The 16,813-nt window shown below is 41.1% G+C and overlaps 1 protein-coding gene across 3 annotated transcripts in view; it reads left to right on the forward strand.

The window, feature by feature from the left end:
* Nucleotides 1-3,322: 3,322 nt before the first annotated feature.
* Nucleotides 3,323-16,813, forward strand: part of DMTF1 (cyclin D binding myb like transcription factor 1) — a 31,371-nt gene continuing 17,880 nt past the window's right edge. For 2 of the 3 annotated variants that reach the window (XM_074827940.1, XM_074827941.1), the window contains exons 1-6: nucleotides 3,323-3,469; nucleotides 10,288-10,404; nucleotides 10,903-11,022; nucleotides 12,568-12,662; nucleotides 13,408-13,522; nucleotides 16,524-16,600. In XM_074827940.1, coding sequence (XP_074684041.1) covers nucleotides 10,296-10,404; nucleotides 10,903-11,022; nucleotides 12,568-12,662; nucleotides 13,408-13,522; nucleotides 16,524-16,600 — 516 coding nt within the window. In that variant the 5' untranslated portion in view covers nucleotides 3,323-3,469; nucleotides 10,288-10,295. Of the gene's footprint in view, nucleotides 3,470-10,287; nucleotides 10,405-10,902; nucleotides 11,023-12,567; nucleotides 12,663-13,407; nucleotides 13,523-14,396; nucleotides 14,505-16,523; nucleotides 16,601-16,813 lie in introns of those variants that run through there. The other variant, XM_074827942.1, reaches the window with a different exon arrangement.

Here is a 16,813-nt window from a genome sequence, read left to right on the forward strand (position 1 = left end):
ACACCAAGCTTTCAGTCTTCTATACTTCCTGTCACTGTCCTGTCCATGTAATCAGATTTAGGATTATTAAGAATTTATGCTTTGCCTTCAGGATTTATTGAGCACCATGGTGAGTCATCAGCATGTTGATGATCCTCCATCTCACGTCTTCTTATCAAGCAGTGCCACAGTCTCACTTTTCCCCTAATGCCTGATGGAGGAGTGAGCATACTATACCTACAGAGCAATGCTAATTTAGCTTTAACTTCATCGCAGCAAAGGGAGAAAAATTCCGCCTCCGAGATGCAACTGGTGGGTCCAGTAGAGACACCTGGTGGCCACCAGGAACATAGGTCCTCTGGAAGAAAACTGTATGGCTGGGTAAAAAACTAACTGCGACTTTAAAAAAGGGATTGTTAGGTCCACAGCAAGCTCTGTGTTTGATTCTTTCATCTACCTAAGTAGGTATATATGCATGTAATTATTCCCTTAACACGAGACAGCTCAGGACGCATGAATCTTATTCGCTCCACAGAACAAGAGTCTGTTACAGAGTAAGATTTCATCCTGTTCATGAAACATCAGAGAACTCCAGTCATCACTTTTTCTACATATACCTTGAACTTGATATAACAAATGTTCCCGAGTGTGGTTATACCATGTATCTGTGAGGAAAGTGATATTATTTCCATTTCACAGACAGAGAATGGGGCACAGAGGTCATAATCCAAAAAGTGTGCAAAGCCTTGCAGATCTGTGACTAAAGCCCAGGACAGTAGCACACAGTTCCTGGTGCCCCAGTCCACAAAGTGCTGCAGTGTGATCTGGCAGCAGCAGCTTATCATCTTCATATCTCGCTATGACACATCCCAGAACAATGCCACTATTGTCCTGGTTTCAGCTGGGATAGAGTTAATTTTCTCCCTAGTAGCTGGTACGGTGCTGTGTTTTGGGTTTAGTGTGAGAATAATGTTGGTAACACTGATGTCTTAGTTGTTGCTATGTAGCGCTTATCCTAAGTTAAAGATTTTTCCCAGTCTCTTCCAGAGAGGAGGTGCACAAGAAGCTGGGAGAGAGCATGGCCAGCACAGCTGATCTGAACTAGCCAAAGGGATGTTCCATACCATGAGACATCATGTCAGTGTATAAACTGGGGGCAGTTGGCTGGGAGGGGCGGATCGCTGCTCAGGCATCAGTCAGTGGGTGGTGAGCAACTGCACATGGGTTTTACTTCTTTTTTTTTATATTCCTTTCCATTATTATTATAATAATAATAATTATAGTTTAGTTATTAAACCGCTCTTATCTCAACCCACAAGTTTTATTTTTTTTTCCAATTCTCCTCCCCAACCCACTACAGGGGGGAAGAGCGAGTCAGTGCGTGATGCTTAGTTGCTGGCTGGGGTTAAACCATGACCACTATGTAAAAGAAGGTACAGATTTTGCAGTTAAAATACTGTTTTCTACAAGGTACATCCAGATAAATGAGATAAAAAGAGAATAAGGAGAAAGACTTTATACCCAGCACGAAAAATGCTCATAACTGAGAGGATAACATATGGGGAAAATAAGTGTGATATGAAAGGAGTCCTCTTTGTGTTTGCTGCTTACTACATGAAGTCTTTCTAGAAATTTTCACATGGTGAAGACATATATGAAATGTCAAAATTATTGCTTTCTGTACAGTCTGGACTCAGCCTCCTAATGATGCATTTTGGTACAGCTTAGCTAAGTGATATCCTGTTATTTTTAAAGCAAGCCCATAGCCGCCTTGAAAACAAAACCAAACCAACCAACCAAACAAACAAACAACAAAGCAGAGGTGTACTTTGAAGAAGGCAAACATAGGGTCTGTGCTTCATTTGCTGCAAAAACTGGGGGGGAGAAAAATCAGGGAGCTTCAAGAGATCATGGGCTGGTGAGTCCAACAGCTGCATGCAACCCTAGAAAAGCAAACTGTACCTCTACTTTGGCCAAGGAATGCCCAAGAGCAACGGGCACTTAAACTTTTCCCTGGAAGTCAACTACTGGACATGGAATTTGAGATCCCTGAGGTTTGAGGACCAGAAAGACCAAGTAGACAGACACCAGCATTAATTTAAGTGTGCTTTGAACAAAACAGATGCTATAAATCCTGCTTTTAGCTCTTATCAGAGTTACCTTCTCCTTATCCCTAGCCGTGCATTTAATCTCCATTCCTTCACCACCCTAATTTTATGTGCAATGTCTCCTCTCTACCTCGCCTTGTCTCATTACAATTCTGAGTCTTAGCCCTCTGTTTCCACATTCCAGCTACACGCCTTTGTTTTACAGGTGCAAATTCCCAGGTTTTCTTCATGACTATGTTTTAATCTTGAGTAAGAGACAATAAAACCGAGCTTTGCCATGCTCCCCGGGAAGAGCCATGTAGGAAGGACCCTGTTCACTTCGGTATGTCGAAGCTGTAGCATGCTCAGGGCAAACAGAGCAACCCAAAACCTTATGGGTAAGATGTGGTTGCCTAACCATAGTCATCTAGTCCCACCTGAGACATCCTAGACTAGATGCAGCATCCATCCTGCCTTGCCTCCCTCCAGTTGCTGCTTCAGAAGCGCACAGAGCTCCCGGGTCATGCTGACCCGTCCCCCACAGGCATCTTCGATGCTTTTGGGGTTTTAAGGTGTTAAAAGGCACCAGAGTTTAGGGCGACTGAATCTTGCCTGGCAGATTCCGCAAGTCACTCCTGAGATTCAGGGTGCCTACAGCCTGTGAGGAAGGTTTGTGGAAAAGCTGTTGACAGGGAATGAGGGCACACTTTAAAGCTCCCAAGGTCTGGGGGAGGCCGCAGCTGGAGGCCCACCACGTAAGGGAAGGAGCCAAAAAGGGGCTTTGTGGTAGAAGCGTCATGAGGATTTGACACACAGAAACACGGGCAGGGGATTCCACTCACCCTCTTGCCTTGATCCACCCAGTCTGCCTGTGAGGAGGCTCAGCGGGTGCCATTTTTTGGCCAAGGGTCAGTGTGCCTGCAGACACCCGCTCCATGAGGCGGCGAGCACCGCAAGCCGCACACCGCTAGGTAAGCGCTGGTCTACTCTCATTTTTAAGGCTCATTTTTGATAACACGCCATATTTTCCCCCGGGCCATCAGGCGGGAGGGAAACGAAGAGCGAGCCACGAGGGGAGCGTGGATGGAGAGCACGGCTTTCCTGAGGGCCGGGCGCGGGGGGCCCTTCCCGCCTCCCCGCAGCGCGGCAGGGGAAGGCGCCGCGCGCTTTGTGGCGCCGCCGCCGCCGCGGAGCCCGCGCCGTGCGCTTTGTGGCGCGGCGGCGGGGCGGAAGCGGCGGCGGGCGGGCGGCGGGACCTTCCGGCGGGCTCGCGGGCTGCCTGCGCCTCGCCCCGCCGCTGCCTCCGCCTCCCCCACTCGCCGCTCGCTGCCGCTCGGCGCCTCCATCCTGGTACTTGGGAGTCTCCATCCTGGTTTCTCAAGTGCCCGGACCCAAAACAGGAAGTAAGTGCGCGGGGGCCTGCGGGCTGACAGGGCCGGGAGCGGCCGGGCCGCGGCAGCGGCGGAGCGCGGCGGACCGAGGGGAGCGGGAGGCGGCCATGGCCGGCCCCACGCCTCGGCCGCGGCCGGACTGGGCTGGGCCGGGCCGGGCTGAGTGGGGCTGGCAGCGGAGCTGGCAGCGGTCTCGGCCGGCGCCGCCGCCCGCCGAGAGGACGGGAAAATGGCGGTGGCGGCGGCCGCCCGGGACCAAATGGCGGCGCTGGCGGCCGGGGGGCAGCGGGGGTCTGAGGCGGGCCCTGAGGCACGGAGCCGCCGCCTGCGGGGCGCTGCGCCCGCCCCGGGGGCAGTGCCGGGGGCTGGGGCAGGGCCGCTGCCTCCCGCCGGCTTTGTCCCATGGGCCGTTGTTCCCCGCCGTGGCGGGTGCTGCCGGGCGTCGGGAGCGCTGCGCAGAAAGAAATGGGGGCGGGGGGGGAATGGGGGGGCCCGGCAAAATAGGGGGAAACTTGTCATTTACCAAACCTCGACTCCCTTGGGAGGGCACGGGAAGGGGAGGGTGGTGTGCGGGTTGGGTTGGTTTTTTTGTTTGCTATTTCTGTTTTAAACTCCCGTCGCCTTACCTTGATGTTTGTAATAAAAGACCACCTGCACGAACGCGTTTAAATCTCCTGATTTCCCCTCGCTGGGTCTGCGGTTGGGGTATCCTAAGCTTGTGGCTTTTATCTGTTTTGTTTCATAATCTTTTTATTTTTTTTTTCCAGCGAGAGTAGTGATTTGAGGTTGCTTGGGGCTTTATTTTTAAGTGGAGTCTGAAATGTGTAACTTTGCCAAGATCAGGGGTTTCATCTAAAAGCGGTATCAGCTTTTCTGCACTAGAGTTACGTTTTGCCAGGACAAGCCTTTTTTTCCCCTTTTTTTTTTTTCTTTCTGAGGTTTCTATTGATGGTCGTCGTGCACTTAGCCACAGCGAAGCATATTACACTTCTACTATCTACCTCTTTAGCTGGCACAGTATTTGTATTTATTCACAAAGAGTTACCATTGCTCAGCCCCACCTGGCCATTGTAAGTTATGTGTTGAAGTAATCTAGAAAATGCTTTTTGTTTGCCAGCACTGCTCCAGCCATAGATGTAAGTTGGCTTCTTGACAGCATAGTTAAAATCCCATTGCAAAACCAAGAGTTGTAGGCTTTGCGATGAGATGGACACATCTCGTTGAAATCCTCATTTCTGTCAATCCACATGAATATAATAATGGCAACAATTTCATGCTTGTTTTCCAGACACTTACTGAAACTTTCTCGATGATGTTTTATGACTTAGCCCAAAGATTGAACGTTAATTAAAACACCTGAAATAGAATGCCTAAAAATTACTGATTTTTGGATCAACCACTCAAAATTATAAAAGGTGGATGTATAAGAGACAAAAGACCCCCATGTGTCTGTACTGTATTTTACATTTTCTAATAGTCCGTTGTTTATGAGCATTAATACTGTGCTTGTCTGTCAGTCAGAAAGCAACAGAGCTGTGTCTTTGTTTATCAATCTTATACCTTGTACAATTAGGATAACAATCAACTTTTCATATTTTATTGCATGCTAAATTTCTGCCTGTTATTTTAAAAGTGAAGTTGTTATTGGAATGCTCAGAATGAAACTGGATTTGCATGAAAGAGAAAGAATATTTATTTTTGTGCATATCAGTCTTACCAAGATTTTTATCCATAGTCATAACCTTGTGCCCAAGAGCCATTTTCTATTACTGAGAAAGCAAATGTACAACTTTCTCCGTTTTTTTCTTTTGAAAGAGCTAGGACTTAGCTTTTTTTTTTTTTTTTTTTTTGCTCCCCCTGCATGCCGTGACATTTAAAGCATGCTCAGTGCTTTTTATTAAAATATCAATGGATAGGCTAGAACTCATGGAGTTCTGCCAGATTTGGATCGATGCAAATGAGAACAGTTTGTCCCATTGTGTCTCCCCATATATTTCATTTCTGTGATGGCCCACTTCTCTAAATACCACTGACGAGTAGAATGTAACTGTTCCTAAAGCACTGTAATCTCATGCTGATATAGTTTAATAAATCTTTGCATGCCTTGAGCTCAGGTTTTTGGATACTTCTGTTTGATATCTGTCGGGTTTGATCCCCTCTTACGTCTGTTGCAGCTGTTAAAGACAATTCTGTGTGGTGGAATTTTAAATTAGAGCAGAACACTGGTGTGGAGGAAAGGTTTTTTGTTGAATAATAGCGTAAGAGAATTGGCACTAGTTGAATAGCAAAAACTCCTGATTATGTATTGGAAATACTGACTTGGTATGGAATACACTAAATATTCAGGCTTCCTTAAATAGGAGGTTTATGAAGTCCTGTAATTACTTGGTTTCCTTTGTGTTACTCTTGAATGAATGTCTTGAAATCCCAGTGCATCCCATGTGATTGTTCCAGTTAAATGCCTCAATAGTCGGAAGCCTCCCTTAATTTTTGCTCCCTTCAATTTCTGCCTCTTACAGGATTTAGTGAAATATACTTTTACTTTTTGCCCAGTGCAGAAAACATGGCCTTTAATACAAGTTCATGTAGAAATTTTAAAATATTTACAACAGTCCACAGAATACTAGCCATAACATTCAGTTAGTAACTAAGCGTAATGACAGAATTCTGTCTGCAACGGTAAAAATGCTATTTCTTAGAAGTGCTTAATTTTTACATGCCACAGAATAATTGAGCCCATCTGCCTGATGGTTATTTAGAATTACAGGAATTTTGTATAAAAATGTTCAGTTTCTTTGTAACTTGTTATAAAATCAGCTTTGTGGGTTTTTGCTGCCTAAATCTGATGCATGTTTCCCAAGTAAATAAGAACTGTTGTATTACGTGGCTTTAGTGGAAAATTTATATTGGAATTTTATATTAAACGATTCTTGTAGGCAAAAGTATTTTCCTATCTGTTTAGCTGCATGTTGAAACCTGTTTAAAACTCTTAAAAATGTTGGATTTGGTAAACACACCCAAAAATCTAACAAGCCAAAAAGTGCTTATTAAAATGTACAGATTTCTAAGCTGCTATCTTAGAAATTTAAGATTATGCTATCTTCATTTCATAATATGCATCCACACTGTTAGTGTCTGTGCATCCAGCAGTGTTCCCTTCCCCCACAAGCTAACACCCTCCTTCAGAACACAAAATATTAGTGGTAGATGGGTATCTCTATAAAGAATGTGTTTGAATCGAGGATTAAAGAAAAGTCTTGGGTCATGCATTTAAAATTAAAGCAAGCTCTTTGTTTCCAGTAGAAAGTAATGCATTTTCTAAAGCATACTTAGTGAAGTTATGAAAAGAAGGTGATATTCTGGAGGTGATGAGAGTGCTCATGTCATGATTCTCCCTAATTAAGAAACATTAGCTGTAATTAACTTTGTATTTAACTTTTTCAAGAGCAGACATGTAGTGGATGTGCAGGTATCTGTGTTAAACAGAATACGCGTGGCACATCCTAAAGACCTCTGCGGTGGTTCGGCATTGTTTAGCATGGCTTCGGCTGTCATCCCGTGATAAATCAAGGACATCGGGCGAGTAGAGTGTCCCTGCAGCCAGTATCAGAGAAACCCGCATCAGAGGGCGTTGTCTCCTGCAGCAGCACTGGGCTTTCTCCACTGAGCTCGCCATAAACTCCACGTGGTTCCGTCATATGTCGTATTTGATGTATCTTCAGCATACGTGGGAGTTCTGTCACTATTTAGGTGTAAAGCAGTGATTTTTATAAGATCTGGAGATTGTTTCCTATTCACACAGAAGAACCACTGCAGTTACTCGAGATCTTTTTTTCTCGCCTTTCTGTCACTAATTCATGCCTTCATGGGTTAGCACTCCCGTCCTGGTATAAATGTATCTTGAAAGAGCAAGTTTGTTTGTTTCCTTCAGTTTTCTTGTGTTTGTGTAGTCTAATGAATAAAAAATAATGTCCAAAATACGCATTGACTTCGACATGACTACTCATGTTCTTTGCAGTCAGTTTTCAGTTGAGGTCCAAGGCCATATCCGTTAAAGTTGGTGAGAATTTTTCCAGTCAAATCAAGGATTTGGCTCTTCCTAAGTTTTTATCAAGGCTTGGTTAGGATTATTACCTTTACTCAGAAAACCTGAGATATTCTAAATCTCAAGTATTTGACACAGAACTTTTTTTTTTTCTGGAGAGCTTGCACTTACTGTTGGGATAAACCATTCCAGGGAGATTGGCAAGAAGTTACATAACCCCACTCAGTCCAGGAGCGCTTCTTAGGAAACGGCACTTCCTTGAACAGTGTGCTGGGCACAGTTCTTGGTGCTTTGTAAGGAGCACCTGGGAGCTCAAGCAGACACGTACAGACATCTAACTTGATTGGAAGAATCGGTGCCGCTGTTAGATGCGGTGCCCCCAGCTGTTGCCTAGTTAGAGTCCTGTTACAGCTCTGTATGGAAGTGACAGGGTAGCAGCTATTAATCGGGGTGTATCTTCTTCCCCAGCTTTGATGGAAATGCCAGGTTTGGATGCATGGACCCCTTCCATGCTCTATCCTTTTCTCCTCTAACATGGCAAACCACTGAGGGAGAAAATGCAAACAGACAAACCTAATTACTCTGTGTTTTTGATTTGGGAGCCTAATCCTATAAATGTAGTTCTTGATTCTCAGCAAATCCTGAGTAACTGATGAAAGAATGGCCCAGCTTTGCTGTCACTGTATTCCATTTTCAGTATTCTTTCAATAAAAAGAAGGAATGGTCTTATGCTGTGGATGGTGCTGTAGTTTCCACTGCTTCTAGGTCAGCTTTAGGTGAAGTACGGGATTGACATAATGTGTTTTATAAAAATAAATCTCATGTCTTTCAAGCCTTTATAGTGGTGAGAAGAAAAATAGGTATTTTCAACTGGTTGTAGAAAAATAAATGTTATCACTGTCTGTTCAGGTATAATTAAAGAATACTCCGCGGTGTTTCAGGTAACTTTTGGAATTTTTGCTACAGCATTCCATGTAGTAAAAGTTACTCAGAAAGTACATATGAACATGAAAAAGAAAATCTGTTTCTTTTGGCCCTCCAGAGTTAATCCAATTTGTTCACTCCCGAAAAGTCAAATGAATAACTCAAAACTGAGTTGAAGAAGTTACAGTCTGCTAATTTAGCTGTAACACTTTGGAATTCTTTCTTCGTGCTTTAGAGTTAAGGATGCCTCTTTTGGTTCTTTAAAATTGGTACTATAGCCGTGCAGCAAACATCACTCCTAGTAAAGGATAGGGCAGAGGCTGTAAAACTCAGAAGCAGATGAATCCCAACCAAGTTATTGCCTCCCACACTTGCATGTGGCAAGGAGCTGTTGCTGATGGTAGATATGAAAGTAAATTTGAGAACCCTCTGATTTAAAATGTCAGCAGTATCTGAATTTTTTGACACGTTCAGATGGGTAATATCACTTCATAGTAGGAATCAGTCACTACATGTGCTTAAAGATGTGCCAAATCTTCATCAAGCTTGAGAGGTGATAAGTAATTTTATTGAAAGACTGGCAGTATTTTTATCCTTCCAAGAAAACACTGCTCTTGAGAATCTTCAATACCAAAGAACATGTTTTCTGATTTAAAATTTTATTAACATTATACAGGGGATTTAAAATCCAGGTTGTAAATTCCAGTTACGTATGGGTATATGGGTATCCCTGCCTGGTACATGGAAGCTTTGTAATATCATTGTGATTTTTTTTTTTTTTAAAGCTATAGTCAATGATCTTTTAACAACGTAAATTAGAATTGTTGATAACAGTATTTTGGTTTCAAAATAAAAATTACGAGTATTTTTTTTTCTGTTGTTGATATATGAGAAGATACACTAAAAGGACTGAGTACTCCAAGGAGAGATAGATGATGAGTTCTTTTTACAGATCTCTGCCAAAGACAGGCACCAAACGCAGGTTCTCAAAACTCATGAAATCATTGCAAAACTTCTGGATATTTTAGATGTAATTTCATTTAGCTTCTACAGCAGAAAAGGTTATATTTCTTTGTATTTGGTGGATTAGAACTTTTTTGTGGAGTTTTGTTTTATTTCAAAATTAGTAATAGTGCTAGTTTACATTGAAATTCATATAAGCTTTGGGTTTCTTCATAGTACTTTTGTAGTGGAAAAAAGGTTATCAGAAGCACTCTGTATTGCCCAGGTTCACTGACTTCCATGTATAGTACTTATCCCGGTTTAGTTTTTTTATATTGGTGATTGGTTGAACCCAGTTTTTCTGTTGCTCATATTGTTTCAATGCTAAAGAAAAAATACTAGCTTCACATTTAGTTACATGTATGGAAGGAAAATAAAACTTAGCAATCTATAAATAGTGCAACCATGAATAGTATGACACTACAAAAATATTTCTCAGCCCTGACTAGCTTTAGGTTATATAATAGTAAAATTATTAAATGAGCAGTGGAACAAATATTATTGAGACAAAAAGTATCAGATGTGGAGAATTTAGAAATGATGAAAAAGTAATAGCCTAGGTTTGTGTTTAAAATAGTAGTAGATTGCAAATGCTCCTGAATAGGGAGTTTAGGTACTATTTTTAACTGGAAAAGTAGCTTTGAAGCTATTTGATGTTACCTTGTGTAACGTGTAAGTATGCAGGAAAAGTAAAGACAGGTGAATGTCTTAAACCACGGAACTTTTCATGTGAAAGAACAGACAGGCATTTGTTATTCTCTGTGGGAATTTATGCTGGTTGGTTGAGGTAAAGGAAGCAGCATTATGGTCAATGCAGCAGTCTGACTGCAGAAAAGTAATCTCTGTATTGTTCTTTCAGGTTTGAGTATGAGCACAGTTGAAGAAGAGTCTGAAACAGTGACAGTAGAAACCGTGAACTCTGTGACTTTGACTCAGGACACTGAAGGGAACCTTATACTTCATTGCCCTCAAAATGGTATAGAATTGTATTGCATAGTATTTTTTCTTCTTTTTTCTTCTTTTTTTCATTGATCCAACCATTGTACTTCCCTGCCCCCAAATTCTGTGAGCTACTTGGATTCAGCTTACTGTTCTGCAATTTGTTGTCAGTTTAAAGAAGGATAAAGTGTCAAATTAGGTGGAAATCACAAAATTATGTATGTATGTGCCCTAACAAGGATATAGCTGTTCTGGTTTATTTCAGTGGAAATGGGCTCTTAGAACCAAACATGTACCCAAATTTCTGTAGACTTAAGGGACTGGTTTGTGTGTGATGGACTGTGGATGGAATTTGCAAACAAAAACTCAGAGAAAATGTATGTTGAAGGAAGCATGTGAACTGTTGTTGCCTGTAACTCAGACCAAGTTCCTGGGCAGTAGTAAAGCTCTGAACCAACCTATCACATTTGCTTCTACCTTTTGTTTTGGTCCACTTTGTGAACAGAGAGTAACCTGCATATGTTTTTGTTGTTAGAAGCTGATGAAGTAGACTCTGAAGACAGCACTGAACCTCCACACAAGAGGCTTTGCTTATCAGAGGATGATCAAAGCCTTGATGATTCCACTCCATGCATTTCTGTTGTTGCAGTTCCAAGTAAGTTCTTTTAAGTTTATGTACTCTTATAGCAAATGTTTCTGTTGGTAGAGGTTAAAAGTGGACTCTTTGGATCACATGAGAATATTTTGCATGTTTTATTTTCAAATTTGATTAATATACTTAGGTATCATCTTTACCTCTCAGAGCCTTGGATGGGTTTGCAGCAATTGTTATCTATACAGTACTGGCAAAATAAAACTGCTTTACAGATAGAGACCTGCAGGCACAGGTGCATTGAACAAGTTGAAGGATAAGTGAATGAACAACAAAACTAGACGCTGTCCTCAAGCAAAGAGCGAGTAGGTTTTTTTTTTTAAATGATCAAACAGTATAGTTAGTATTTCTGTATTTGAATTTTGTAATATTGAGATTTATGGTCTTTTTTAGGTAGAGATTGTTGTACAAAAGGTAGGCTAAGTACTGAATTAGTCTTAAGGAAGTTGATTGAATATTAGATAGTTCAATATAATCCTCAAAAAGGGCATCACCAGCAGAGGTAAAGAAGTCATTATCCCACCCTGCTCAGCCCTTGTCAGGCCACACCTGGAATACTGTGTTCAGTTTTGGTCCCAGCTATACAAAAAAGATGTGGACAGGCTGGAGAGGGTCCAGAGAAGGGCCACAAAGATGATCAGAGGGCTGGGAAGCCTGTCGTGTGAGGAAAGGCTGGGAGAATTGGGTTTGTTCAGCTTTGGGAAGAGAAGGCTTAGGGAAGACATTATTTAAAGGGTGGCTACAAAGAAGGTGAAAACTCCCTTTTTACAATGAGTCAGATGGAAGAGACAAGGCATAATGGGTACAAGGTGCTCCTGGGGATGTTCTGATTGGATACAAAAGGAAAATATTTCATGATGAGAACAATCAGCCACTGGAATAATCGCCCCAGGGAAGTGGTGGATTCCTCAACATTGGACACTTTGAAGATTCAGCTGGACAGGGTGCTGGGCCATCTTGTCTAGGCCGTGCTTTTGCCAAGAAAGGTTGGATCAGATGATCATTGAGGTCCCTTCCAACCTGGTATTCTATGATTCTATTATAATCTCCCAAAGGGAGGCAAAGCAAGATCTAGCAAGTTAAAATACCAATTTACAATACCTAGAGTGGGTGTTTATTTGGTGGAACTTAGTAGAAACTCCTTAGAAGTAAAGGCATTATCATGTGGAAGTTGAAGGAAAATGGGAAAAAGAATGGAGCCTAAAGATTTGAACGTTGTCCTTTTGTAACTGGAAGATACTGAAGATAGGGCTGGAAAGGAAGCATTAATACAATACCAAATGTTTGCACCAGATCAAACACCTTTTATTTATATGTTTCACATTAGGTCTTAGTTGTAGTCAAGTGTAAATCTGAAGGTTTCAAAACCCATATTTAAATTTTTTGAAGAGGAACAGTTGATAATCATTTTGGTGATTTTTACTGCGTCAAGAAATAAATACTGAATAAGGCCTCTTTACAATTTTCTAAAAACGATTTCTAAAACCTGGAGCATGCATTAAAAATGTTACAGGAGTAAGGTATACAACTAACTTACCCATTCTGAAGTTTCAGAAAATGATCAGAGCTTTGAGGTGACCATGACTGCTACCACTGAGGTAGCTGAAGATGAGATTAATGAAGGAACTGTTACTCAGATTCAGGTACAGTAAAACTTCAAAACTGATCTATTTGATGTACAATTTTATTTAAATTGAAATGAAAAGGGAAACAAATAGCAGAAAGGGCTTATTAATAAGATTACTTTTAGTATTTAATGTATTTGACCATGGATCTTGTTTGTAAAATGTTGTTCTATAAAAGTGCAGTTGAATCATTTTATGTATTGAAGAGGTTATTTATAGTGTAACTTACTGCCCAAAGAGCAATACAATAAACAGTAATAGATTTAACCCTTCACTGATAATTACTTGCTCTGTGGTGATCTGCATAGAAGACAAGTTTATCTGTTATTTCTGTCATTCTTTGATTATAAATTAAGCTTTGTAACAGACCTAAATTTGCTTTGTCTTGTCACTGGTCCTAACAGTACAGTTCCCATTGTAGTCTACCACGTTTAAAAGTTCTAGATTGGAGACGCTGGACATAGTCCTCTTTCCACCAAAGCCAGTGAGACTCTTCCCGTTCACTGTACGTTAAACAGGATGAAGAATGTTATCTAATTAATTCTCACAACATCTATATGTTAAGATGCTAAATCTTACTCAAGTGTTTTTAAAAATACCGTACTTTTAATGCCATATCTAAAAAGTTGCACTTTCTGAGCAGTCAGCAAGGTAACGAGGTGTGCTGGTTTCATTTTCCTTCAAGTTATACCTCCATGTTAAATGCAAGGTGATAGAAAGAACTGAAGATCTGACTGGGTGGTTTCGTATTGGTCTTTTCAAGATTCTTCAGAATGAACAGCTGGATGAAATCTCCCCAATGGGCAATGAAGAAGTGTCAGCTGTTAGTCAAGCCTGGTTCACAACCAAAGAGGATAAGGATTCTCTAACAAATAAAGGTAGGATATTTCAAATGCAATTCTCCCACGCTGTAAAAAGATACGCTATTCCAAATGTCTCAACATTTTGCAGGTTGCATAAAGTAATCTCTGTTTTAACGAAGGTATTTGAGAAGACTGATTCTAAAAATGCTAAGACATCTAATGCATTAAGACTTCACCATCCCTCTTTGAATGCAAGAAGAAAGTTGGAATTCCAGAAGCACTTGGAGAGGAAGAGGGGCCATGCTTGCAGTGGTGGCAGTGATTCTAGTGGCCGTGGTAGAGAACTGCTGTAGAGAATGTGTGTCGGCACAGGTGGGGCAGACAGTTGTGTTTGCTCCGTTTGCAGTTCTACCTGGCTAAGAGATGGGAAGCTGCAGTCAGAGGGGGGTATACCAGGAAAAAAATTAATCTGTGCTCAGGTTAGTCCATCTTCCTCCGAGTAGGTTTTACTAGTCTGGCTACTGTGTTCTGATTCATATCAAACAGTTTCTGGAGTGGAGTTGCTTCAGAAGTAGAGGGATCATGCAGACCAGGATCTACTGAAATAATCACTCTACTTCTAAAACTGCCACCCCATGGGCATTCTTCGCTTTCAAAATGTATCTGGGCAATCATGTAGTGGTTGCTGAACTTTATAGAGCTTTTTGTTTGTTTTTTTTTTTCCCCAGGGAAAGTGCCTTTCTAAACCTAGAGAAGCAGCTTAGTGTCAAATGAAGACATGTTGTCTCTCCAGTTTCCTCAGTCTCTCTACTATTTTTCTTACCCTGACTTTACCTCTTTCTAGGGGAAAGAAAATTGTTTTTCAGTGAGTCCAAAGCAACTCCCTTTTTGATTAGAAAACTTCAGGAGCAAAAGTAATGGTTTTCTCTCACAGAAGCAAATGATCTCTTACCCAGTGAGTTCTACTCCAGGGAGCTGAGTGTACTGCAGAGTCAGTGAAAAAATGTGGATGAGGCATGCAGAACCTGCGTGTTGGATATGGAAAATTCAGAGAAAGGTAGCTGAGCAACTCTGTCAACAACTATTTCACTCACTGATCCCAAGTGTGCACTAATTTTTAGCAGCCAATAAATTATTCTCCCCATTTTCTCTGTCTGTCTTAGTGGATTTATAGGGCTTCAGAGCTATTCAGATTTCAGTCCAAGGACTGGGGCAGACATCGGATAGCAAAGAGATCTCTTTGCATCACAGCACTGAGGTAGCTGAGTAGAAGTAGTGAGAAATCCTGTTGCTACATTTGCTGTGCTCTAGGGTCAGAGGAAGAACAGAGGTTATGATCTTTTCTGTAGCCAGTGGTAAAGGACTTTGGTTGGGAGCAGCACATTCTCAGCTCTGACTGGGAGAGTATGTACTGGTGATTTGCCAGAGAAATGAATGACTGTTTTCATGTGTCTTGGTGGCCTCATGTTTGATTCGTGTCTTGTTAAATACGTAGCTGTCTCACAGGCATATCAACTGACCATATATCACAAGTGGCATTTACAGTTGTGAATGAACGAGGGCACTAAATCTGGTGATTGTAATTAAAGATTAATAATTTGAGGAAGACACTTTCAATAAAATATGCTGAGAAGAATATTTGAGAATCCATACCAGCTGAACTTTTCTTGGGGTCTCCGTGTTCTGTGTCAGAGATCAGCTGTGGAGGAACCCCAGCATGTGTCTTCTTTTACAGTAGCTCTGTGTTTGATGTGCATTGCCTGAGCTCATCATTTTATAGCAGTCTCCCACTGATAATGCTTTCTTTGAAGACCCATGGGCAGGTTGTAATAATCTTGGTACTGATTATGCGAAAATGTGAAATGTAAAATATGCTTCCTTTCCTAAAATAGTTGGGTATTAAAGATTATTCCATATAAAGAGTACCTGTCCCTTTAAGTCAGTTCAGATACTTGGATAGAGGTGGGAATCCCAACTACAGTAGTAGATTATTGTTCTGTCTCTGTAGCTTTAGAAGAAGAGATTGAAGCCATCAGGCACAAGGGAAGAGTTTTCTCTCATCAGTTCCAATGGAGTTAGTAATAATGCCTGTACTTTTCACTCTAATTGGATTTGAGTAAACAGTCTCTTTGGTGTGTTCTGCCTCTCAGCTCTGGTAATTAGCAGGCTGAGAAGGAAGTACCCTGATTCTTCTGAGCAGAAATGGGCAGGTGGCCAGCACACACCAGTATATAAACTGGGTCACCAGCATAATCTTAATTATAAGTGATAAGCAATATTAAGTATGGTATGAGCATGAGGGGAAAAAAAGACATCTATATATGCTTCAGTGTTTTATTGATAGACCTCAGATTTGAAGTTTTCTCTCTGTATAAAGTTGGTTTTGCATTTAAAGCTTAACTGGCATTGTAGTTACTAACAGCATAGACAGAGATGTTTGTTTCTAATGGTTTGACACTTTTATTTGGGAAATAAAACACGTGCCATGAGTTTTTATCTTGACTGTGACCACTGAGCATTTTTCCCAATGCAAAAAAAAGAGAACTAGTGACCAGCTTGTCAAAATAGACTAGGTAGAGCATTTACCTCTACGAAAAGCACTCAAAGTAGGTAGCACTACTCACATGTTGGGAAGTGATAAGGCATATAAGAGAACTTCACATTGTTGCCAATTCCTCAAGTAATATTATGAGTCACGTTTTAAGTCCCAGCTTCTGGAATCATTTGAGTGCATGGAAATTTCAGCTGTCAGTTTAAAGACAGAAATTTTCTACTTGTGGCTGAAGAGAAAGCCTGAAAATGTGACTTGACAGCACATAGAGGAATTCATGTTCTCTTTTAAAAAAATTGATGTTTTTGAAGAGGGGTCTGAGTCACATTATTTAAACATTAGTTGACAGTTACTGAGGATTGTTTATCAGTTCTGAAATAACATCTGTTTAATTCTAGTTAGTTTAAGTAGCTAAAATTACCTCTTTGTTAATTGCAGTAATGAGGGTCGTGTTTTCTGATATTACTGTTCTTGTTGTTTTGCTGACTTTCACTTCAGTAATTAGTTTGGCATTTCTATTTTCAGGCCATAAGTGGAAGCAAGGGATGTGGTCGAAGGAAGAAATTGACATTTTGATGAGTAACATTGAGCGTTATTTAAAGGTATGTGTTATCTGCTAGTTGGTGTGGTGATGCAGTTTCTGCTAGAAACCAACTTTCTTTAGTACTTCCCAGAATATGCAATATGTGATTCTGATCGGTTCGTGGTAGAAATAGTCATTACCCATTTGAAATACATAAGAAAATTGTATCCATACACAGGATTTAAGACTACTGAATATAACATTGCTTATAACTTGTGTACTGAATGTAACC

The sequence above is a fragment of the Strix aluco genome, chromosome 5 (assembly GCF_031877795.1).
Source record: "Strix aluco isolate bStrAlu1 chromosome 5, bStrAlu1.hap1, whole genome shotgun sequence".
Taxonomy (NCBI): Eukaryota; Metazoa; Chordata; class Aves; order Strigiformes; family Strigidae; genus Strix; species Strix aluco.